Source organism: Molossus molossus, unplaced genomic scaffold, assembly GCF_014108415.1.
Source record: "Molossus molossus isolate mMolMol1 unplaced genomic scaffold, mMolMol1.p scaffold_m16_p_23, whole genome shotgun sequence".
NCBI lineage: Eukaryota > Metazoa > Chordata > Mammalia > Chiroptera > Molossidae > Molossus > Molossus molossus.
The window spans coordinates 6,415,265-6,440,700 of record NW_023425359.1 but is presented as its reverse complement, the minus strand read 5'-3'; the positions used below and the strand labels follow the sequence as shown (position 1 = coordinate 6,440,700).

The window sequence follows — 25,436 nt, the reverse complement described above, 5'->3', positions numbered from 1 at the left end:
ACAATTCTATACACCAAAGGAAATAACTAGCAGTGCTGGTGTCAGTAAATAGAGGGAAAGGAGTGACGAGGATGATCAGCGAAGCCCGTGGACTGGTGACCAGGACCAGGCAGCTGCTGGGAGGGGACCTGGGGCCGAAGGACGGGAAGGATTTGGGTGGATGAAGGGGGAGCTTGACCGGCAGGGCAGACAGGATTCTTGCTGACCTGGCTGGTTCACATTGTTTCCCCCAATTTTCCCTGTAAGTGCAGTGAGCAGATATTCCGGGCAACCTCTCCAGACTGTATACAGGGGCCCTTTTGTTACCGGAAAGGGACCAGCCCGAGTGGGTCTGACTCAGGCCGGCCTGTGGTGTGTGGGTTCTCTACTTGGTGCAGGGAAGACTTAGATGGCTTGAGAGAGCGTCTATCAAGGCTGAGGACAGTGAAGCGAAGGAAGGGCTTGGGTGGAAGAAGCAGCAGTAGAGCACCTAGGAGAGCGGTTTCGGCTCTAGAAACATCACGGGAAGGAGCGAGTCCCTGGGAAGCAGGCGTCCCAGCGACAGAGGGGGCCGAGGTGGGGCTGCTTTCAGCTCCTGAGGTCCGCGCAAAGGGGGCCTCGGAGGGAGGTTCAGGGCTAGCCCGGGACCAGCCGCCACTGCTCCGCTGGGTGCAAGTCTTGCGGGGACCCTTGGAGTTTCGGAGAAAGGTCCGCACCGGGAAGAGGAGAGCATGGGCCTGCTCCAGGGAGCGTGTGCTGGCGCCTCGTTTCGAGGGTTCTCTTTTCTGCAGGCAGGAGCCCCAGGGGAGGCCCGGGCAGGTCTCAGCACAGCGGCATCAGCTCCCAGGTGTGCTCTTCAGGTACCGATGCTCCAAGTGAGCACGGACAGGGGCCAGGTGCAGTTGCTGCTCACCTTTCCCTCCAGCTTGGGTTCGTTTGGTTCCAACCGGGTTTGTTGTCACTTGTCCCCCTGACTCCATCTGTCCTTGGGTTTGGCTGGCACAGATGGCACCAACTGGGTCTCTGTTATTTGTCTCCCTGACCAGGGTGATTTACGCTATTTGATCTCTGGTTGGGGAGGAGAGGTGTGAACCATTTGCTCTCGAGTGTCCTTGGGTAGGAAGATAAGATCTGGATGGACTAGTGACTATAAGTTGCTCAGGTTGTTTGGCTCCGATTGTCTACCCTTCCCTCCCGTTCCCTGCCTCACTCTGACGTCTGGGTCTATTCTGAGATCTTTCTCTCACTATCCTTTAATCTCAGAACTCATGGGCCAGATGGTGGAGATGAGGATCCTCCATACCAGGGACCAGAAGGTCTCTGAGGTGGAGAGGAAGTGCTCCCTTCCTAGAATCTGTGGTAGAGGGGGGCCGTGGTGGAGGGGGGCCGTGGTGGAGGGGGGGCCATGGAGGGGCCGTGGTGGGGGTGTGGTGAGAGGGAGGTGTGGAGGGGGGGCCGTGGTGGAGGGGGCTGTGGTGGAGGGGGGCCGTAGTGGAGGGGGGCCGTGGTGGTGGGGGGCCGTGGTGGAGGGGGGCCATGGTGGAGGGGGGCCATGGTGGAGGGGGGGCTATGGAGGGGCCGTGGTGGGGGTGTTGTGAGAGGGAGGTGTGGAGGGGGGGCCGTGGTGGAGGGGGCTGTGGTGGGGGGCCGTGGTGGAGGGGGGCCGTGGTGGAGGGGGGGCCGTGGTGGAGGGGGGCCGTGGTGGAGGGGGGGCCGTGGTGGAGGGGGGCCGTGGTGGAGGGGGGGCCGTGGTGGAGGGGGGGCCGTGGTGGGGCCGTGGTGGATGGGGAGGCGTGGTGGAGGGGGGCCGTGGTGGAGGAGGCTGTGGTGGGGAGAGAACACCACCAGAGGGTCTCTCTCTGGGCAGACGTTCTGGGGCCAGATGGGCAGAGAGAACCACAGAGAACAGAGGGCACAGCTGGCTCCCCGGCTTTGCCACCATCTACTTCCTGCCCTGAGCCTTAGGTGACAGGAGGGGATCTTCTCAAAGTCTGGCTGATCAAACCCCCTTTTTTTTTTGGTACCAAAAAAAACCGGCCAGGGCTCAAACCCTTTCTTAACTGCAGGGGCCCTGGCAGGACTTGGATTTTAAACACGCCCACGAGTCAGGGTTTCAGGCAGGATATATAAGTGAGCATTGATTCTGGTCAGAGGGGACATCATAAACTTCGTCAAAAAATAAAAATGAAAAAAAAATGAAAAAAGGGGTCCTTCCTAGAGGTTTCAGAGTGGCCGTCTGTCCAACATGGGTTTCATCTAATCCTTCTAGCTCATTCCGGAAGTGCCCTCCAGATCTGGCTCTGTGAGCCCCTCTGCCCTCCCCTGGGGGTCAGGACTGAGAGTGGGGGCATCTCTGCTTCTCAGGCCACCGTCTGGGGAGGCCCACGCCAGGGTGCAGGAGGTCTGAGCCCCAAGTGGGTGCGGAGCGGAGCCCTCTCATGCAGCTCCCGCCTGGAGGCATCTTATCCGAACCCGGGGAAGAACATGGTCCATGGAGACGGCCTCAGGCAGCAGCTGGAACCCAGCGCGGGGTGTTCAGAACCCTTGATCGACGGACTTTGGAAGAGGTGCTCAGGCCCAAGTGCTCCCCCCACCCCCAGGCATTTTCCACTTAGCATTGCTCTCTCAGCTCTGGAAGGTTTATTTGAACAACTGGCACTTGCTTTAAAAAATAGTTAATTAAAGTCTTTTTAAGCCAAAAGATAATGTAGATTTCACAGGACCCCTTTCTCAGGATGCAATATTGCTGATTATTTTCCTTTGGTAATAGAAGTCAGAATTGAATATTCTTTCTACTTCCTTTTGGATTATTGTTCTTTAAAATTATTTTGCCAGTTTTACAGGGCAAATGAGAGTTAGTCCTTGGACTGGTCCCCTCCCCCCCCCTGAGCCCCTGCCCTGTGTAGACTGTCCTGTGGCCAGGATCTACCATACAGGGGACATCCTCAGACAGTAACCTCCGAGGGAAACGGTGGAGAACGTGGTGACCCAGTTTGGTCTCTTAAAATTTTTAAAAGTTTTAACTGTGGTAAAATACATATAACATAGACTTGACCATGTCTTCACCATGTCTAAGTGGACAGCTCAGAGACAGTGAGCACATTCACACTGCTGTGCAGCCATCGCCACGTCCGTCTGCAGGGCCTCGTCTCCCCAAACTGCACTCCGTACCCATGACCCATCACCCCGGCAACCACCCTCTACTAGGTTTGTGTCTCTGTGCATCGGACTCCTCTAGGGAACTCATACGAGTGGAATCATACAGCATTTGGCTTAATATATTTAGCCTAAGGTCCACGTTGCAGCAGGTGTCAGAATGTCCTTCCTCTTTAAGGCTTGGATTTTAAACACACCCACGAGGCAGGGATGGACCATTTTTTGTTTTGTTTTGTTTTGATAGTAGCCATCCTAATGGGTGGTCCAATTTGGCCTATTAATGATTCCTTCTGTACATGTTCATCATGTCCTTTTCTACTGATTCGAGCTCTTTGTGGCCTCTGTCCTGAAGAAAAAATAAAAATAAAACTTTCTTCTCACTTCTTGTCACTTCAAGTTATTTCCTAAGTGATATACTTGGAGGCAAAGGCTATAGAAAGAGTAGGTGATTTGGAATCAGACAGGCCTCAGTTGTCCTTCCTTTCTCCCTCCCTCCTTCCCTTCCACCCATCCACCCATCCACCCATCTACTCATCCACCCACCCATCCACCCATCCACCCATCCACCCATCCACTCACCCATCCACCCATCCACCCATCTGCCCATCCGCCCATCCACCATCCACCCATCCACCCATCCACCCATCCATCCATCCATCCGTCCATCCATCCATCCATCCAGGCATCTTTCCATCATTCACCCAAGCTTCCATGCATTCATTCACCATTTATCAAGCAACTTAAATGCAGGGTATTGTGCTGGTTCACTGTTCAGTGACGAGCAAAACATGTTTTGGCCATCTATGACCTGGGAGTTCTGGGGAAAATTAAAACCTTCTGAACTTTAATTTTATTATTTAAAAAATGAAAATGGTACCAGCTCCTGGGGTTGTAGTGTGAATGCCTCCATCCCTCCCTTCACCCTGACTTCCTCTTCTGCCTCCTTGTAGCCCATCCTTCATTCCATCCTTCGCTGCTGGAACTCTGTGCACTAGTGGCATTAGCCCTTCCTGGCATCGCTGCAGTTGGCATGCTCAGTCGGCAAGAACATGCTCAGTTGGGTGAACATGTCTTAGACTCTCGTCTTCAGATGCTCAGAATGAGGGAATAGGTGACCCATGGGTCATGGTGCTCATTCCCGCAGGGATTATCAGTGACACGCATTCCACAGAGACTGGTGTGTGCCATGATGGTAACCCAGTGGGATCCTAAATGCCTAGCGCTCTGGTTACCATGACAAAGGTCCTGGGAGCAGCGGTGCTCCGGGAGGCAGAGCAAGGTGTGTGGGCCTGGAGCAAAGCTTTGTCCCACTTCTTGGCCTGCCTAGTCTTACGCCTTCCATCCCGTCCGATTGGAGGTGCGGCAGGGCCCACGGGGAGCGTGCCCCGGGACCAGTGCACTCGGGAGACTTGGGCACTTGTCCCTTGGCCAGGCGCAGGTGTTTCTGAATGTCAGTTTCTCTGAGCCTCAGTTCCCTTAACTATAAAAGGGAAGTTATTTTCCTGGTCTGGTTGATTCACATGATTTCGGTGGGGACCAAAATAAATACATGTGGATGAAAACATGTTGTGAGTAACATGGCTATGCAATGTAAAAAGAATAACCAGCATTTTTATCACACTTATTACATGTGCCAGGCACTCCATCAATGTATAGTACTTCATTTAATTTAATGCTCACAACCACCCTATGAGAGAGGTACTGTTACTATCTCCATTTTACTGGTAAGCAAACTGAGGCACAGAGAGGTTAAGTGGCTTGTGGAAGGTCACACAGCCAGCAATGGCACTGCCAGGGCACTATACCATCCTGCTTCTGTGAGGTGTGAGCCTTTTTTATTGTTTCTATTCCTGTTGCACACCCGGGAGGGGGATGCCTCAAGCAGCCCTCCTGTCGTCTACAGTGTGAGATGAACTGATGGGCATAACCCGTGTCCCCGCCAGCTGTCCATGGTCCCCTGGCACGCACGGACGTGGCCGGCTCAGGCAGCGAACACTCCCGTATTGTTCACCGAGTAGCTGGGTGAGTGGTTGGCTCTCGTTCCGAGGAGTGTGCTGGCGTTTGGTCTCCAGCCATTTGCTTTCTGGGCTGACGCCGGCTGAAAGTGCTGATGTGCCTGAAAGACCAACGGGCAAGATGCTGCAGGGTCCCGAGGACCTACCAAGGTTGTGGCTCCCGTGTGCAAGCTGACGTGTTGGCATGACTCACGGCAGCGCCAGCTGCTCGGCTGAACAGAGCTGAGCGCTGTGCTGTTTCTACTGCTTCCCAGGCATCATCCAAGTTTCTGTACTGGGGTGACCCCTGACTCCTGAGCCAGCATCTCCGATGCGCCCAGAGATGACCTCTAAACCTAGGGATGTTCTCCAGACACAGTTCCCGCTGAGCCCGTGAGATCTGAGTGTTTAATGTGCTGTTTTCTTCCTTCCCAGGCAGCCAGGATTGCTTGCCACCTGCAGTGTCTTTTCGGAGGAGGCGGCTGGCACGGAAACCCGGCTACATGAGAAGCGAAGCCGGGCCCGAGATCAGGTTCCCCTCCCCCGCTGTGGGCACTTCGTTCTGGGCCCAGGGAGGGGCATGTGGTGCCGAGTCCCGCCACTCTGGGTCCAGGGCTGGACAGCGTGGCCTTGACCCCGGAGGCCAGTGGCGAGGCCCCTCGGTTGGCAGCCCTCCTCCCAGGAGCACGGCAGCCTCGGCTCTAACCTGTGTGGGCCACCTAGGCTCAGCTCTGACCTCGGCCAGAGGGACCTCGGGGTTCTGTGGGGTTCAGTTCAGAGCTGGCAGCAAACCGCCCAACAGGCTGACCAGGTGGTGCAGCCCTGGGGACACTGGGTGTCAGGGGGAGCTCCCACCCATGGACAGTTCGGAGGCCCCGGGCCCTCGGCAGGAGGCCACCTGCACTGAAGGAGCCAAGGCCACCTGGACGAAGCGCTGTCTGGCCCCAGAGGAGGTGAGCGGCACCAGCTGCAGCCCTGGAAGTGGCCCCAAGGTCCCCTCCGCCCCTGCCAGCTCTCAGGAGGCCGTTACCTCCAGCTTCAGCTTCATCCAGCTCTCACTCAGCTCTGCCGGGGAACGTGGAGAAGCCGAAGGCTGCCCGCCATCCAGAGAGCCGGAGGCCATGGAGGCCAAAGCTGCCGGCTTGGACAGGCCCCTCCAGGACCCCAGACTTTTCTCTACCTCCTTCAGTCTCCAGGCCGCTCAGGGCCCTGCCGACTCTGCCCAGACCGCAGGGGCCAGCCCCGGGCTGGAGTGTGAGCCGCTTTCCGGGTTGGACACAGACGCTGCCTCCTCCTGCTCCTCGGACCCCTCAAGGTTCGAGGGGGCTGCGCTCCACTGGGACCTGCTGCTCAGGAAATGTGAGCCCCTGCTGCAGGACTGTCTGCTCAGCAACCGCAGGCAGCTGGAGGTCGGTGTCTCCCCCACCTCTGGGCCCCCCAGTGCCCCAGGCTCAGATTAGCTCTGGGCGGAGGGCAGGAGACAGTGGTTCTGGGGTTGACCGACTTCCCCCGAGCTCAGCAGCCCCTCGGTGGCCGGCTGCAGGAGGACGTTGCTGCGCTTCGGCTTCTCCTCCTCCCGTTTGAGCACAGTCTGTTCTCCCTTCATCTGCCCTGTCATTTAGATGCTCAGATTTGCTCCCCTTTGGGCTGCGGGCTCCCCCGCTGTTCCGGCCTAGGTGCCTGGTTAGTGCAGCCGGCTCTGCTTGGAACCGGGAAACAGGCGGAAGGGCCGGAGCTGGCGGTGCGGGGCCTGTGCTGGGCCCCGGCCTCCTGCAGGGAACCCCTGCCAGGGTTGTTTCCGGTCACCAGACCCCTCGGGCCCTCAGGTCCCTTAGGAAAGATGACAGCACTGCACAGGATCGTTCTGTGGTGAGAGTGCGTGCTGCGAGGCCCCGCGTCGTGACCGCGCTGGTGCTGTCCACCCAGGTGCCTGAGAGCCGCTGCCAGCAGGCAGGGTGCTCCCACCCGGAGTCCCAGGGAAACCCAGGCAGAGGTGCTGGTGGCTGACCCCTGGGCTGTGTGGCTTACCCTAGCAAGACTGTGCTGTATGCATACGTCTGTGTGTGCGTGTGTGTGCGTGTGTGTGCATATGTACACGTGAGCAGGGAAGTAGGGCACCCACTCATCAGGTATTTGGTGGAAGTACCTCATTTACTTTCAATTCTTTACCTGTGGCCTGATGCTCTGGCCCTCGGGGACCTCAGCCCAGCCTTCTGGTTTATAACCCAGGGAGAGAGCAAAGCCAGGCCAGACATGCAGGTCTCTGTCCCCAGGTAATGTGTGGAATCCTTGAGTTAGATGAGTCCAAAACGGACGTCATTGCCTTTCCCACCGCACCTGTTTTAAAGGGCCCCCCTCAATAAATATTTGTTGATTTGAAATAATAGACTCCATCCATCCAGCTTCTTAGAGAAACTGTAGCTGTCTTCACCCCTCCCCACATGGCGTCCGTCTCCAAGCCCTCTTAGTCCTACAGCTCCCGCACCTCCCGTGGCCTCGCCATGGCCACGGCCACGGCCCTGGTTCAGTCTCCTGTTATCTTTCACCTGGGTTTTGCAAGAGATTCTTGACTATTACCTTCCTCCAGTTCATCCTCTGCATGACCAGCAGAGGTATCTTCCCACGCAGTGGTGGGTCAGTGTTATCCTTGGTTTAAAACCTTCGGTGGCTCGTTGCTCCTCGGGATAGCGGGATAGCGGGATAGCGAACGGGTTCCTTATCTGACAGTGGAGGCCTTTCCCAGCCCCGCAGCCTGCCCCGGGGGCCTTCCTCCTGCCACCCATCTGGTGCTGCTTCCTGTTCGAAAAACTCCAGGGACAGCTGTGCCTCAGACCTTTGCTCGCAGTTTTCCCTCCGCCTGGAATTTCCTTCCTGCACTTTCCCACCTGCCAAGCTCCTATGTGTCCCGTCTGGTGTGGCTCCAAAGCCGCTTCCTTGTGCGACATTTCCTCCCCGCTCCAGACCAAACGACTCCCTCCTTCCATTTTGTTCCCAAAGCACGTCGGACGTGCCCCATCACCGCACTCACCACACCCAGTAATACTCTGTTTGTGGGTCCAAGTTTCGCACTTGACCACGAGCTCCGGACCTGCAGGCCACCTCCTGAGACGGTTTTGGGTTTGTTGCCTCACATGCTTCCTGGCCCTCAGCAGGCTCTGGCTTCATTCGGTTTTCAATGAAGTAGATCATCTTGATAAGATGGGCCACAGATTCTACCAGGCAGATTTTTGGGGTTGACTGACTAAGGCACAAGAAGAGAATCTGAAAGGCAGCCACACAAAGCACAAAGGCACTAAAGGGGGTCCGGTCACCAGTTACAAGTGGGGGCAGGGTTCCCCACACCAGCAGTTCCCCAGAACCACCTGGGCATCCTGTACCTTAATTCAGTTCTGACACTGTTCACCTGGAGATAGCATCAGGTCCCACAGGCTAAGGTCTCACAAGACCACCCCTCCCCCCAGCCCAACCCATACTCAGACGCCAGTCGAATGCCACTTGATGGGATCGGGACACAATTTATCTGTAGTTTAAGTATCTTTGCTTGTGATAATGGAATACCTGGACAAGGGAAAACATGGTACATTTTCAATGATTTGATGTCTGTTGCATGAAGAGGAATGAAGTTTCTTCAGTGTGATGGGGTAATGGGAGAACTCAGTCCAGAGCATAGATCTTGTAGGAGGAAGAAGCCTCTGGCAGCTGGAGCTGACCATGGCGAGGGGAGTCACTTGGGAGGTGCTGCTTTTACTAGTTGGCACTGAGGCCCCAGGTTGCTGATTTGGGCCCCTGGGGAGGCCTTCATGATGGGGGGAAAGGGGTTGGCTAAGGATCCTTTGAAAAAGGATCTACTGGGATTCTACTGTGTGGGGGCCTTTTAGATATTATATTCTAACTCTTTAGAATATTAGAATATTACTTAACCCCCTCTCCCTTCTCCTTAAGTAAAAATGCAAATCTCAGGAATTTGAGTTTTAGCATCTTTTAAAATAGTCCTCAGTGTTCGCGGTTTCTATATTTGCGAATTCGCTTACTTGATACAATTTATGGTAACTCCAAAGTCTGTCTCAGAAGGCTTTTCTGGTCACTGTGGACATGCCCAGATGGCTGAAAATTTGGGACCTGATGCTGTCTCCCCAGCGTGCACGCTCCCAGCCGAGGTCTCAAAGGTGACCTTCTGCGGGCTTGTTTCAGCTCTCATCCCGTAAACAGGGGTCCTTTTTGTGGTCTCTTAGTGCCGTGTTTTCATATGCTGTGTGTGTTTTGTTGGTGACTCCGCTGTTTACAGTGCCCCTAAGTCACAGTGGCTGTGCTGTGCCCTGTGGGGGAAACACGAGGGGCTGTGTCCAGGTGTGCCTCGTCGTGTCGCCGTGCGAGTGGTGTTGGTGAATCAGCTGTGTATGTTCCATAAAACAACTTTAATCTGAAACATGCATAAAACACAGTGATGTACTCTATATGATCGGTTGACAGAAATGTTGTGACTCCAGGCTCTCGGGAGCCTAACCCTGCACGTCCCCCTGGAAGCGATGGTTCGGTATTTGCTAGTCGAGTGTTCCTGGTGACTTTATGGAACATAACTACTACCAGTGAGAGTCACTTATATGTGATTTTATGTGATTGAAAAATGGCCACGCAGGGACCCCGCCAGGGCTTGGGTGGGGCTGAGAAAACGGCAGTGAAAGGGGATGCTACCTGGGTGTGCGGAGGAGGAAGTGGGCAGTGCCCTGCAGGTTGGGCCCCCTCGGGCTGTGGCAGCTGGAGGAGAGGCGAGAAACTGCTGCCTCCCACGGGCTGTGTCACTGGGTAAGCCATGCCCGCCGGTGGCTGTGCTTCCCAGGGCATCAATTCAGGTCCGACAGAGAGAGTTGGATGAGAGGGGGAAGGTGAGGTGGGCATTGGCTGTAAATGAAATGTTCTTTGGCTTTTCTTTCCTGTGGTTCTTTTGTCCCAGCTCTGGCAAGTGTTCAGTGATGCTGTCACTTGGATGAGGTGTGGCCAACGTGGCCTGTCCTCCAACTAACATATAGGACGGAGGGGCTGGTAGGGTTTGCACTTGTCATGTGAGCGCTTCAAGGGCAAAGGCTCAACGTGATCATTCTTTCATTCATTTAGAATGTACGTGCTGACAACTGCTACACCTTGTGCCTGCCTTTGGAGATTGTTAGTCAGAGTGGGTTAGTAACAGACAGCAACACAGTATCAGAGGCTTAACATCACAGAAGCATGCTTCTTGCTTATGCTTCGTGTTCCGCAGAGGTGGTTGGGGGCTCTGCTCCCTCGAGTCACTCAAGACCCAGCCTGCACCCTCTGATCATATGGCCCCTCAGTCACTGAGCCAAGGTGGAGAACACGAAGCGTACTATAAGAGCAATTAAATGCTTCAGTGCAGAAGGGGCCTCTGTCCCTTCCACTCACACTCATTGACCAGACCCAGGAAGGGAGTGAGTCCCTCCGTGTGTCCAGAGCAGTGGAGAACCAGGTCACCGTGAGCGCTGCCTTTTCTGCGTGGATACAGAAATAGTTCTTGCCCTCCAGATGCTCAAGGGCACCAAAAACCTGGCATCTTCCTGCCTCGTTCTCACTCCCACGTGATCAATTAGCAAATCCTGTTGGTTTTATCTTCAACCAGCCATTTTCTTTCTTTCTTTTTTTACTCTTTATTTCCTTTATTGATTTTTTTTTTAATCCTCACCCGAGGACATTTTCCCACATTTTATTCAGATAGAGTAGGAGAGAAAGAGAGAGCAAGAGAAGCATCGATGTGAAAGGGACACATCGAGTGGCTGCCACCCACATGACCCAACCAGGGCCGGGGACAAACTGCAACCGAGGTACGTGCCCTTAGCGGAAACCGAACCCGGTCTCTGTGGACCGCAGGCCAACGCTCTAACCGCTGAGCCAAACCGGCCAGGGCCCTTTATTGATATTTTAGAGAGAAAGGAAGTGAGAGGGAGAAAGAGATAGAAACATCGATGAGAGAGAACATAGACTGGCCGCCTCCTATATGCCCTCCAACTGGGATCGGGTCCACAACCTGGGCACGTGCCCTGACCGGGAATCGAACCAGTGACCTCTTGGTGCAGGGACGACGTTCAACCACTGAGCACACCAGCCAGACCAACCAGCCATTTTCTGAATATAACCAGAAACAGGTCACTTCTCACCGACTTCTCTGCTCCCGCTGTATTGTCAGCTTCCGTCACCTCCTTCCTGGGTTATTCCCATGGCCTCCTCCCTCCCTCCTTTGCCCTTGACCACAGCAGCCAGAAGGAAGTTGTTCAAACATAAGTCAGCCCCCAGGGACGCTCAGAGTAAAGTCAGAAGTTTGAATGGTCTTCACGTCTCTTCAGATGCATTTCTCACCGCCTCCCTATCTCACCCCCAACACTGTCCCCGTCAGTCACTCCCCGGGAGGCCCAGGGCCTTCCTGCTCTTAGCCGGCAGTGCCAGGACCGCTCTGCCCAGAGCCTGTGCCCCGGCTTTGCTCTGCTGGAGAGCCTCAAGGTTTGCTCCCTTTCCATGTTTAAATCTTGCTCAAATGTCACCTTCTCAGTGAGATCTTGTTTAAAATCGCGGCCCCACTGTCTACCACCATTCCTGATCCCCTTGGGGCTACATATTTCTTCTTTTATAGCACGAATCACTTTTTAAGGCTCCATGAAACTTACTAATTATCTTTGTTGTTTTGTCGTCCTACACGAGAATCTAAGTCTGGAGGGCTGAGAATTTTGTGCTGTATCTCAGCACCTCAAACAGTGCTTGACACCCGAGAGACACCCAGTAAATATTTGTTAAGCAGAGTCTTTGCACAGAGGCCAGCGCAGGTCACAGTGGCAGTACAGAGGGACATGCACCGCGGGCTGGAGGGGCACACCTGAACTAGGTGTTGAGATGTAGTGTGCGCGGGGCAAAGGATGGGAAGACGGTGTTTTTCAGGGAACCAACCCCAATCCGTTCATTGATAGGCCAATAGTCTATCTCCAAAAAAAGTCTCCGGGCCTCCTGTTGAGAAGGAAAACAATTACACGTGAACTATTGGTAATTCTCTGACAACTGATGGGATCACTGAGTCCATGCGGGTTAAATGCGACCATGCCCTTTTCTCTAATGGGATGCCTGTGAGTCTTAGGACGCCCTGCAGGGCTCTCTGAGGTCCTAGCTGTCCCTGCCGGCCAGCCTGCAGCACCGCGGTGCGTCCAAGTCCACGCTCTCTGGGCGTCTCTTCCAGCTGTGGTGTGTTTCCCGCCTCATTTTAATCTGCTTTTTTAGAACAGAGACTGTTAGGTCAGGTCAGGACATTTGTATTCCTTTTTATCATACATTTTTCATGTAGATAAGGGTGCAGTGTGATTTTTTTGTTGTTGTTTAAAATAACATTTTAACTCTGTGGCTTTTATGCTCAAATTACACTTTCCCTTTATATAACTGTGTGTGTGTGTGTGTGTGTGTGTGCAACGAATTCATCTGGCATTGGCAAAATGTACATTTATGGTTCCTTTTTAAAGGAGAATAAAGAAGTTCAGTTGTGAAATAGTTTCTGAATGCGTTTAGCTTTACAAGAATAAGTTTGCTTGAATGCTATTGTAATTTGCTTTTCATTTTTTCCCCTCCAAAACAACACAGGTAAACTCCTTAAGAATAAAGCTTCAGAAACTTCAAGAAAAAGCGGTTGAGGATGATGATTATGATAAGGGTGAGTCTGACTTTCTTTATGGAATGTTTCTTCTTTTCCCCATTATGTCCCCTTTCTCCCTCCCTCCTTGCTCAGACCTTTCTTCTGCCACAGAGGGACAGTGCAGTCACCTCCCTGATCATCTCTCGGTGGCAGTGGGTTAGGTTACAGCACTATTATATTTTGGATTTCAAAACATTTTATGAGCCCTGGCCGGTTTGGCTCAGCGGTTAGAGCGTCGGCCTACGGTCCAGAGAGACTCGGGTTTGGTTCCCGCTAAGGGCACGTACCTCGGTTGCAGTTTGTCCCCGGCCCTGGCTGGGTTGTGCGGGTGGCAACCACTCGATGTGTCCCTTTCACATCAATGTTTTTCTCTCTCTCTCTCTCTCTCCCTCCCACTCTATCTGAACCAAAAATGGAAAAATGTCCCTGGGTGAGGATTAAAAAAACCAAAAAAAACCAAAACATTTTCTGAGCATTAATCCTTTGGGTTATAAGTGTAACTTTATTGATTGTTTGGAAACATGAGCACTCGAACAATAAAAGTTATTTTAAGTTATCACCTGCCTGCCTAAGGTGTGATATATTCACCAAAGCATATTTGTTGAACTCCTATTTTGCACTAGGCAATGTGGCAAGGATAGAAAGGCAAGGCAGGCGAGCCTCTGGCCTGATGATGCTGTAATATATCCCTCACTGAGCTCTCAGACCCTCCGGACCAGAGGCAGGGAATGGGGGGAGTTTGCAAGTGCCCGGCTGTGCTGCAGGGGCAAATCTGTCATTTCCATGAAATGGCCCCAAACATCGAAGCTAGAAAGGAGAATTAACAACACGAGACTCGAATGTGGAAAAGTTGGTGAGAAGGCAGAAAAACCAGTTATAGTGAGGGACCAAAATAGGAGTCGGAGCGGACACAGATGAGGGTGGACAGGCACAGGGTAGACTGGGTCAAAGGAAGGATTTCAGGTGTGGTTGGCTGGGGAAGAATCTTAGGACTTTGGATGCTGATGGTGAGATTTCACTCCCATTTCTGCTGGATGAGGGGAACAGAGAGAGCATAAAATAACTTTCAGTTTCCCCCAGACACTGTGACCTTAATAGCTATTCCTGTGATAACCAAGTTTGTCCCACCCAAGATTGGTCTAGACATGGGATGTAGACTAAGTCTTATTCTGGAAGCTGGTTAGCCTTGGGGTTAGCCCTACTCTGCTATTCCCCAGGAATACTTCACAGACCATTGCAGTGGGGGCCCTACTGAAGGGGGTGAGTGATTTCCAAGAGGAGGTTGCAGATCCTCTTCTAAGAAATACCCAGACCCAATGCTGTCTGGTGTTCTCATTACATGTCCCACTGAGGTGAGGTTTGAAAAGTGACAGGGTGTGCGGAAGGTGAGGGAGAGTGGGAATGGAGGTGGAACTCTTTGACTCTCCCACTCTTTCTATAGCTGTCTTGTTCGGATGGTGCTAGGTGGAGGATGAGGTGTGAGAGAAATTCGAGTCAGGCAGGAGAAGTGCCCCCTCAGCCCTGGCACAGCTACAGACAGAGAGTAAATGAGCCATTCCTGGACCACGGTGCACCTGCTGAAAGACAATTAAACTTAGTTTTAAAGTTTTCCACTATTACACAGATTCATTTTCTTTGCCACGAGGTCTGGCCATCCACCTGCTTTGCCTTCTGTTCTCACTCGGTCCAAAGCACCTGGTATCCCAGTGTGGAACCTGAGTTTTGTAGGAGGCTTGGGGGCAGAACCTACCTAGGAAGTTCCTGGATTCTGGAAACTCTTGCTTATGTAACGACCAGAAGAAGAAGGGATGAAGGCTCTGCACTGAGGTGCACCGAGGGAATGGATGGCACTTTCACTTGAAAAGTAGGGTATTAGGAAATTAGCACTTGTACTATTTACTCATTTTATTTTTTTTCTTTATTGATTTTTTTTTTTTTAGAAAGAGAGAGGGAGAGGGAGAGATAGAAACATCGACGAGAGAGAACATTGATTGGTCGCCTCCTGCATGCCCCCCACTGGGGATCTGACCCACAACCTGGGCGTGTGCCCTGACCGGGAATCAAACCGGCGACCTCCTGGTGCATGGATGGACGCTCAACCACTGAGTCCCACTGGCTGGGTGTGTACTATTCAATCTTAATCTTTGGCGTTATTCTTATAAAAGTTGTGTCTGCCTCCTCTTATTTGAGGTAAAAAGTGAACAGTTGGGAGATGAGTGATACATACAAACGAGCATTGTGGAAAGAGTGCCAAGGGTGGGGTGTCCCCTACCGCAGACTGGAGCTTGGCGAACGGGCTCAGATGTTTATCTGCATGTGACATACGTCCCTTTGGTCTGTAGCACAAAACGTGGCTTCGGAGTGGCACCTTGCCTTGGTGTTCCCAGCGGGGTGCCCCTCAGCTCCATCTTGGTATTAAGGTCAAGGACTGATTCAATCTCCTGGAGCGTTGGAGGCACGAGCATAGCTGAGTGGATGTCCCCCCTTGACCATGTCACAGCGTGTTCCCCTGTCAGTTCCCCTGCGTTCCTTCCATGGCTGTGAGGAAATGGGTCTGTTACGCGGGGATCGTGCGGGGTGCTGTCGGGGGCCTTGTTCCTGAGGACACCTGGCAGCTCCAGGGTTAGATGTGCTGCTGACTACCAGGCACCTAGGCGAGGACAGACATCCTCTTTCTCCTCCCCTGCTCCCTAACTCGGGGCATAGTTGGAGTTCAGATGCACCTCCTGATGAGGTCAGCAGGTAGCCGAGCCCGTGGTGGACGTGGCGTCCTGCTCTCCGTGTATCTGCCTGTGCACTGCGAGTGGCCAGGTTCTCCGGCGGCACACTCCGGCTGGTAGGGCGGGGCGGTGAGCAGGAAGGCCCTCTGGTGCACGGAAGACTGATTCGGAAGCTGTTCTCACGGGTTTGTGCGTTCCTGCGCCCTCTCGTTGTGGCTGAGTGGCCGGGACCCCAGGAGAGCGAGCCCACCTGAGGGAAGGAGCCCAGCCGCCCTGCAGGTGGCCATGCAGGACAGAGCAGTGACTTAGGTCGTCTGGGGCCAGCTCACGGGGGTGGAATGATCACCTTTTCTGGGAAGGCACTCAGGACTTTAGAAATACCACCAATTTCATTTGCTTTCTTAAACGTTCCCAAGGATTTCTCTTTCCACAGATTGAGGAATAGATGACGGAACTGGAAGGGTGTGTCTGTGATCAGGAGCAAAAGCCTCAACAGGATCGAATCTTCCAACCATAATCATTTGAGGTCCCAACTATCTATCGTTGGTACAAACAGTTGATTTCTCTTACCAGGAGGGGCACGTTAGTCACTCGGGCTGCCGTAACCAGGCACCATGCGCTGGGCGGCTCAAACAACAGAAATTCATTTCCTTACAGTTCTGGAGGCTGGAAGTTGGAGATCAGCAGGGTTGGTTCCTTCTGAGGCTCTGTCCTTGGCGTGTAGACGGCTGTCTTCTCCTGTGTTTCACATGGTCTCCTCTCTGTATTTGTCTGTGTCCTGACCTCCTCTTATAAGGACACCAGTTATATTGGATGAAGGCTCACCCTTGTGACCTCGTTTTAACTTAATAACTCCTTTAAGATCCCATCTCCAAATGCAGTCACGTTCTGAGATACCGGGAGCTGAGGCTTCTGCATATGGACCTGTGGGCTGCCACAGCCCGTGACAAGAGGCCTGATGGTTTCAGGGCAGGTGTGTCCACAGGGGGTCGATGAACCTGGCTTGACCACTCTGTGCTCACCTATAGATGTCTGATAGAAAAGTAGAAAGTAAAAGAAACTTTTTTCTTTTTTTTCTTTTTTTTTTTTTGGTGGTATGTGCCCCTAGCGGGAACTCACGGAACCCGGGAATCTCTGGTCCGCAGGCCAACGCTCAACCGCTGAGCCAAACTGGCCAGAGCAAAAGGCACATTCTGTAACCTGAGCGAGTGTGTTGAGCACTCCTTTCTCTGCCCACAGACGATTCTGGCTGCAAAGCACCTTGTTTTGTCTGCAACCCCACAACTTCCGAGCAGAACCCGGCTCTGGGCCAGCACATCGTGGTACCCTTTCACAAGACCAAGTATTTATTGAATTTTTGCCAGGTTTACCATACCACGGTGGACTAAAAAAAAAAAAAAAAAAAGTGTAAAAGATAGCTAACCCACCCCCAAGGAATATTAGTTTATTTGGGATAAAATATAAAGGCGTGAAATTTCAGTTAACGTTAGAATTGATTTTTTCTTTTTCTTTTTTTTTTGGTATGAGGGCTCTCTACTTTCAAGAGGGAGAAATTTAAACTGGTACCAGGAGAAAAGAAGACTTACTGTCTTACTATTTGGTGGGATGGTGATGGGCAGCTGGAGTCAGGGGCTCAAGAGTGCCAGGACCCTCACTTTTCTCTCTGTAGTTTGATGTGTTCTCTCAAACCACATGTTCCCCTTATCTACTGCTGCATGCAGAAGGCTGCAAAAATGCTCCCCTCCCCCACCAGATATCCAAATCCTAATCCCTGGAATTTGCACACATTAACTTATTTGGAAAAGGGTCTTTGTAGATGTGATTAAATTGAGGATCTTGAGATGAGATTATCCTTGATTATCGGGGGGGGGGGGGCTAAATGCCATCACATGTGTCCTATGGGAGAGACAGAGGGAGATTAGATAATAATAGGAGGAGGTGATGTGACCCCAGAAGCAGAAATGGAGCACTGTGGCCACATGCCAAGGAAAGCCGGCAGCCATGGGAAGTTGGAAGAAGCAAGGGGCAGAGTCTCCCCAAGAGCCCCCAGGGGGAGTAGAGCCCTCCTAACACCTGATTTCAGCCCAATGAAACTGAGTTCAGACTTCTCGCCTCCAAAACTGTGAGAGAATAAATGTGTGTTGTTTTAGGCCGCAAAGTTCGTTGTTATTTGTTACAGCAGCCACAGTAAACGAATACGCTGCATAACAAACCACCACAAAGCTTAGTACTTAAAACGATGTCAGCGTGACACCAGGAAAATTGCAGAGTAAGCAACTCCAATCATTTGTTCCCCAGCGGAAATATGAAAAAACTAGCAGAATTTGCCAGAACCAAAAATTTCAGAATTCTGGAAAACAGCTCAAGGTTTTTAGCGACCAAGCAAGCACTGAACCAAGAAAAAGGCAACTTGGAAATGGTAGGAGAGCTTTGTGGCATTTTTATTTGTCCTTGTCCCACTTTCTTCCTAGGACAGCAGTGAATTTTTTTTCTTTTTTAAATTTACGTTTTAATTACAGTTGACACACCAATTATATTAGTTTCAGGTGTACAACCTAGTAATTAGACATATACAGTCATCCCTCATTTATCGTGGTTAATCCGTTCCAGACTCTAGCGGTTGCACCTGGTGTTGAAGGATTCCCAGGGTGCCCTGGCCGGTTTGGCTCAGCGGTTTGAGTGTCGGCCTGTGGTCCAGAGAGACCCGGGTTTGGTTCCCGCTAAGGGCGAGTATCTCAGTTACAGTTTGTCCCTGGCCCTGGGTGGTCGTGCGGGTAGCAGCCACTCGATGTGTCCTTTCACATCGATGTTTCTCTTTCTCTCTCTCTTCCTCTCTCTCCCTCCCACTCTGTCTGAACAAAAAATGGAAAAATGTCCTTGGGTGAGGATAAAAAAAAGAATTCCCAGAGTGCTCAAATACATAGGCCTACAGTCCATATGTACAGTAATTTTAATTTTAATTGTAATACAGGGGTGTATATTTGACTCAGACAACCGAGCACGCACTGTATCATTTTCACTGTCTCAATCAACTTTTTAATGAATGTACTTGAAAAAACTGTGATAGGGTGAAGCCGCGAAAGTCGAAGCACGAAGTGGCAGGGAGGACTGTAAATACCTGACAAGTGATGACCCCTATCAATGTAGTAGCCATCCGACACAGTCACGGTCATTACAATATTACTAACTATATTCCCTGTGAGGACAGCAGTGATCTTGAAGAGGCAGCTCACGTTCACAGTGTGTCTTTGGTTCCCGATTCCAGGAGAAGTAGAGGGGACCTTATGTGCAAGTTATTGTGTGTGTCTGTTCTAACTTGTCGGGGCTTCCTGAGCTACTGACACGAGGCACTTGTCTGTGTTTTGGCTAACTCGGAACATAGGCCGGAAAGGGGCAGGCATTGCTTGAGAACACTGCAAGGTGAACTAACACACTGCGACACTTGGGGCAAAGGTTACTGGCGGAGAGAGACAACAGACTGCCTAAAGCCTGGAGCTGAAACTGCGGAGATTCTTTGAGAAATGAGGACATTCAAAATCACCCATGTATATGAAATTCAGAAAACTACTTGTATGCTCAAGGTGAGACATATGCTCAGAAAAGAGCAGAGAAGACCCTCAGCTTTTACCTCAGACTGATCAGTGGGTTCAGTGCCAGCCTGGCTAAGTGTGGAGTTGCCCCAGCATATGACCAGTCTGCAAAGACTTGGGAGAGAAGTATGTTTGCTTGCTTGTTTTTGGTGTCTTTGTGTGTTTCCTCTTTTTTGCTTTTAAAAAATATATATATATTTTTTCTCCTGGTAATTCAAGGAAAATTTTAGAGATAAATGAAAAGGAAAACACATCTCAGAACATGTGGAATGCAGCAAAGGCAGGACTCAGAGGGAAATTTATAGCTATAAGTATCTACATTAAGAAAGTTCTCAAGTCAATAACCTAAATTCACACATTGAGGAACTAGAAAAAAAGAACAAACTAGACCCAAAACTAGCAGAAGAAAGAGAATAACAAAGATTAGAGCAGAGATAAATAAAGTAGAGAATAGAAAACCAATAGAGATTCAATAAAACCAAAATTTAGTTCTTTGAAAATATCAACAAATTTGACAAAAAGGAGAGAAGGTGGAAATAATAAAAAATGAAAGTGAGGACATTACTACAAACAGAAATAAAAATGATTGCACAAGAATGCTATGAACAATTTTATGTCAACAAATTAGATAACCAAGATGAAGTGGGGAAATTCTAGAACAACACAAATCACCTAAACTCACTCAAGAACAAGAGAAAGAATTAGTTATCAAAACCTCCCAATAAAGGAAGGTCCAGGACCAGATGGCTTCACAGGTGAATCCTATCAAGTATTTAAGAGGAATTTAATGACTTTTTTCTCAAACTCTTACAATAAAAAGGAAAAGGAGTGAACACTTCCTAACTCATTCTGTGAGGCTAGCATTATCCTGATACCAAAGCTAGATGAAGACATCACAAGAAAGAAAATTATAGACAGGTATCCCTTATAAATAAAGATATAAAAATATCCAACGAAATACTAGGAAACCTATTCAACAGCACATTAAAAGGACTGTACATCATGAGCTAGTGGGTCTTATGACCAAGTAAATTTATCCTGATATCAAGGTGGTTCAGTATAAGAAAATAAATCAATATAATGCTTCATATTAATAGAATGAAGGGAAAAAACCAGACATTATCATCTCAATTGATTCAGAAAAGCCATTTGACAAGATTCCAACACCTTTCATAATAAAAACTGCAAAAACTAGGAGTAGAATTGAACCTTTTTAATATGATAAAGGCTATTTATGAAAAATCTATAGCTAACATCATCTGTTCCTCTTACGATCATAAATGAGACAAGGATGCCTACTTTCACCATTGCTATTCAATATTGTACTGGAAGTTCTAGCCAGAGCAAGTAGGCCCCTCCTAAATTATCCCTACAGTATTTGCAGATGACATGATTTCACATATAGAAAATCCCAAAGAACCCATGAGAAACTGTGAGAGCTAATAAATAAATTCTACAGTATTTCAGGGTATAAGATCAATACACAAAAATCAATGGTCTTTCTATACACCTGCAATGAATAATCCAAAAACAAAATTAAGAAAGCAATTTCATTTACAGTAGCATCTAAAATAGTAAAATAATTGGGAATACATTTAACCAAGTAAGTGAGGACTTTTTACACTGAAAATTACAAAACATTGCTGAAAGAAATTAACGAAGCCCAAAGTAAATGGAAAGACAGTCTGTGTTTATGAACAGGAAGATTTGATATTATAAGTGTCAGTACTATTGCCAAAGCAATCTACAAATTCAACTCAATCACTGTCAAAATTTGCAATGCCATTTTTTTTTTAAAGAAAATCTGATCCTGAAATTCATATGACACTGCAAAGGGTAAGAATAGCTAAAACAATCTTGAAAAAAAAGAAATTGGAGGACTAGCACTTCCTGATTTAAAAACTTACTGTAAAGCTCCAGCAATCACAACAATGTGGTACTGGCATGAGGATGGAGCGATAGACCAAAGCAGAAGAGCTGAGTTCAGAAATACACCCATATGCTCAAGGCCCCTTGATTTCTGACAGGGTGTCAAGTCCATTCGATGGAGGAAAGAGGAGTCACTTCAACAGGTGGTGCTGGGACAGCTGGATGTGCACATCCAAAATAATAATGTTGGATCCCTACCTCACATCATATACAAAAATTAATTCAAAATGCTTTAATGACTTTGGTGAAAACCACAAAACTCTTAGAAGAAAACACTGGGGGTGAATTTTCATGGCTTTGGATCTGGCAATGGATTCTTAGATATGACACCAAAAACCCAGGTAACAAACAGAGAAATAGGTAAATTGTACTTCATCAAAATTAAAAACTTTTGTCTATCAAAGGACGTTACCAAGAAAGTGAAAAGACAACTGAAAGAATGGGAGAAAGTACATGGAATTCATATATCTGATAAGGGTTTAATACCCAGAATATATAATTCAATGAGGAAAAGATGAACAAACCAATTTAAAAATGAACAAAGGACTTCAATAGACATATCTCCAAAGAAGATATATACATGGCCAATGAACACATGAAATGATGCTCAACATCATTAGTTATAGAGGAAAAGCAAATCAAAAGCATAATGAGATACCACTTCACACCCAATAGGATAGCTTTTACCAAAAATTGTAAAATAAGTGATGGTGAGGATGCAACATTATTATTTTGGATGTGAGGATCCTTTTGCTGTAGGAGTGTAAAATGGTACAGTGCTATAGAAAACAATTTGGCAGTTCCTTAAGAAGCTAAACCTTATTACCAAGCAATTTTACTTTTTAAAATTAAATTTATATTTTTATTAAGTATAGTTGATGTACAATCTTATATTGGTTACATTAGTTTCAGGTGTACAATAGAATGATTCAAAATTTTTATACCTTGCAATCTGATTACCTCACTAAATTTTGTAATTATCTGTCACCATGTAAACTTATCACAATATTATTGACTGTATTCCCTTTAAGTATGTTCCAAAGGAATTGAAAGCAGGGCCCCAGATGTTTGTATGGCAGATCGCAGCATTGTTCACATTAGCCAGAAGGTGGAAACAATATGAATGTTCATCAGTAGATGAATGGATAAACGAACTGTGGTATACACATACAATGGAATATTACTCAGCCATAAAAAGGAATGAAGTTTTGATACCTGCTACAGCATGGACAAATCTTGAGAACATTAAGTGAAATAACCCAGACACACCAGGACAAATATTGTGAGATTCCAGTTATATGAAATACCTAGATTAGGCAAATTCAGAAACAGAAAGTAGATTAGAAGGAATAGGGGCAGGAGGCAGGGGAGAATGGAGAGTTATTGCCTAATGGTCACACAGTTTCTGTTTGAGAAGATGAAAAGTTTGGAAATGAAAAGTGCACCACATTATGAGTATATTTAATGCCATCAAATTGTACACTTAAAGATTGTCAAAATGGCAAATTTTGTTATATATATTCCCACAAATTTAAAAATTATAATGTAACCCGGCCAGTGTGGTTCAGTGGATTGAGCATCATCCCATGGACTGAGAGGTCCCAGTTCAATTCCCAGTCAGGGCACAAGTCCAGGTTGCAGGCTTGATCCCCCATAGGGCGCAGGAGGTAGCTGATTGATGTTTTTCTCTCACTTTAAATGGGTAAATTGTATGGTATATACATTATACTCAACAAAGCTGTTCAAGAAAAACAATGGCAACCTGTATTATGCTCATCAACCTGAAATTTGGGCTGAGCCACGTGGGTGCAGCTCATCCTCACTCCAGGCATCAACTGGGGCAGCTTGAGGCGGGGTTGGAATCACCTGCAGTCACTTACTCACGCGTCTGGTGGCTGATGCCGTCTGCTGGTACTGGGCTGGTACCGGGCTGGTGCTGGGCTGGTACCGGGCTGGTGCTGGGCTGGCGTGGGCTGGCACCGTGGCCGGAAGACATACCTGCGGCCTCTCCATGCGGCTGCTTGGCTTCTGCAGAGTAAGGCGATGGCGTCCTGAGAGCGAGCCAGGCAGAAACGACCACTCACTGAGGCCTGAGCTGGAAGCCAGGCCGTGTCCCCCTGCCGTGTTCTGTTTGTTAGGAGTGAGGTGCCCATAGGCAAGTGCAGGGGAATTAGACTCCGTCTGTTGACAGGAGGAGTGTCTAAAACATTTGTGAGAATTTTTTAAAACCACCACAGACTGCTTTCTATTCTCATGTGTTTTTACGTTCTTCCCACATGCCAAATATACTCACCCGCCAGCCCCTCGGAGCCTCTGGTTGTGGCCGCCCGCTCAGGCCTACGTCTGGGCACGTCCCGCCTGAGTCAGGTGCGGACCAGGCCCTCAGGTGGGATGCTTTGGGCACAGCCTCTTGAGTAGTTTCTCTGATGTGAACACCTGCGTACGAGAGCGGCAGGCTGTCAACCCACAGTCCCCACAGAAGATGTGACACAGGTTTAGGATAACTACTAGAGATACTTGTTCAAAATGAGGGGAAGTGGGCCCGGCCCGTGTGGCTCAGTGGTTGAGCGACGACCATGCACCAAAAGGTCGCTGGTTCGATTCCCGGTCAGGGCACATGCCCGGGTTGAAGGCCCGATCCCCAGTGGGGACATGAAGGCCAATCGATGTTTCTATCTCTCTCTCTAAAGATCAATAACAAAAAAAATATTATTAAAAAAAAAAAGAGGTTGAAGCGGGAGGCACGCTGTAGCCACGGGTCCACAACATCCTGAAATGCGGCCGAGCGCCCACTGTCCGGTGCTTGTTAGCGCTTAGCTTTAGCGCCTGGAAATGCTTTTAGTGGCACTTAGCTCGGCTGTCTGGGCTCTTGATTCCACACTGTCATCCTTCCTTGTCCATAAGAAGCCTCCGTTCGTAGCCAAGTACGATTGTCAGCCTACTTTTCACCCATATGAGTTTGGGGGTCCAGATGCCTTTTTACATTTTGTATTTTCTGTGTTATTTTTCAATTTGGCATAATTCTTTGAAAAACATATTGGGTTTCATATGAATTGATTTATAATGGCGTCCATCACACAAAAGCTATACCTGCAAGTCTCTTCAAGATGAGCTGTTCCTCAGGCTCCCCGGAAGGCGTGGGGAGGCGGAGGACCGTGTTCCGTCTCACGGTGCTGGCTGACTCTGAAAGGGCCTGGGATCCATCCGAGATCTTACAGCAGGTTTGCAACTTTGTCCTTGGCTTCATCTTTTGACCATATTTTCCTGCCAGTGCTCTGGACTGGATCTTTGCCGGGAAGCCGTTTCTTAATCTCAGCATCACTTGTCGTCTGGAGAGGCTGGGAAGAGTTATAACTTCCAGCCCAGCAGCCCTGGCTCCTTTATAGTAACCATGATTTCTTCAGCATGTGTCTGTCTCCGTGCACTATCCTATGGGTGGCGAGAAGAAGCGAGGTGGCCCCCTCTGTACCCTGCCTGGAAGTCTCAGCCAGACCCCCAGGTCCATAGGTGCATTTTCTATTTTCCATGTCATCTTGGGTGACAGTGTTTCCAGACTTTTAGCTGCTGAACATGGGTCCTTTCTTTCAGCTTCTGATAACAGTTCCTCTTTCCTGTGAGTCTGCACCTGCGCCCTCCCCAGGATCAGTCGTGTTTCTCCTAATCGTCTCTGTGGCCCTTCCGACTTCGACGTGCCGCCCCGTCCACGATCTCTGCCACACGTGGTGGGCTTTGTCGTGGCAGCACCTCACTCTGGCACCAGAATGTCTTCCTGTCACACTGCTGTGCAACAAACCACCCTCGAGCTGAGTGGCTTATCAAAATGACTCGTTTATTGTGCTTGAAAATCTGTGGTCTGGGGCATCTCAGCAGAGAGAGCCCTTCTTTGCTCCGTGGGGGCAGCTCCAGGAGTGAGGCCGCGTCCTCCGAAGGCTCGTCTCGTGTGGACGCAGCACTGGCTGCTGCAGCTGGGGCTCAGCCGAGGCTGCTCTGCAACACATGTGTGTGGCCGTCCCCGGGCTGGTCGGGCTCCTCACAGGGTGATGGTGACCCGAGAGAGCGAAAGGAGAGGGAAGAGGGACGAGAGAACAAGAACGCTGGAGGAAACTTGTCTTTTATGACCTCATCTCAAAAATTAGGTAGTGTTAATGCTACCACATCCTATTTGTTTGAAGCAAGTCATCGAAGTCCACGTTCAAGGGGAAAGGAATTAGATCACTTTTTGAAGGAGGAATGTTTCACAATGATCACCGTGGCAATTCAGGACTTTGGTGTTAACAGTACTGTAACCAGAGACGAAGGGGGCTCCCTCCTTGGCTCCAGCATGGGAATTTCATGGCGGGCTAGGGTCCGACGCTAGCTCCTTGGGCCAATTACTGCACCACAGGGCCTGTCA

At 49.7% G+C, this 25,436-nt stretch overlaps 1 protein-coding gene across 1 annotated transcript in view; it reads left to right on the top strand.

Moving 5' to 3' along the window:
* The window catches only part of DISC1 (DISC1 scaffold protein), a 288,452-nt gene that overhangs the window by 6,413 nt on the left and 256,603 nt on the right, over nucleotides 1-25,436 (top strand). Inside the window, 2 exon segments of the mRNA XM_036277622.1 lie at nucleotides 5,565-6,538; nucleotides 12,753-12,822. Coding sequence (XP_036133515.1) covers nucleotides 5,565-6,538; nucleotides 12,753-12,822 — 1,044 coding nt within the window.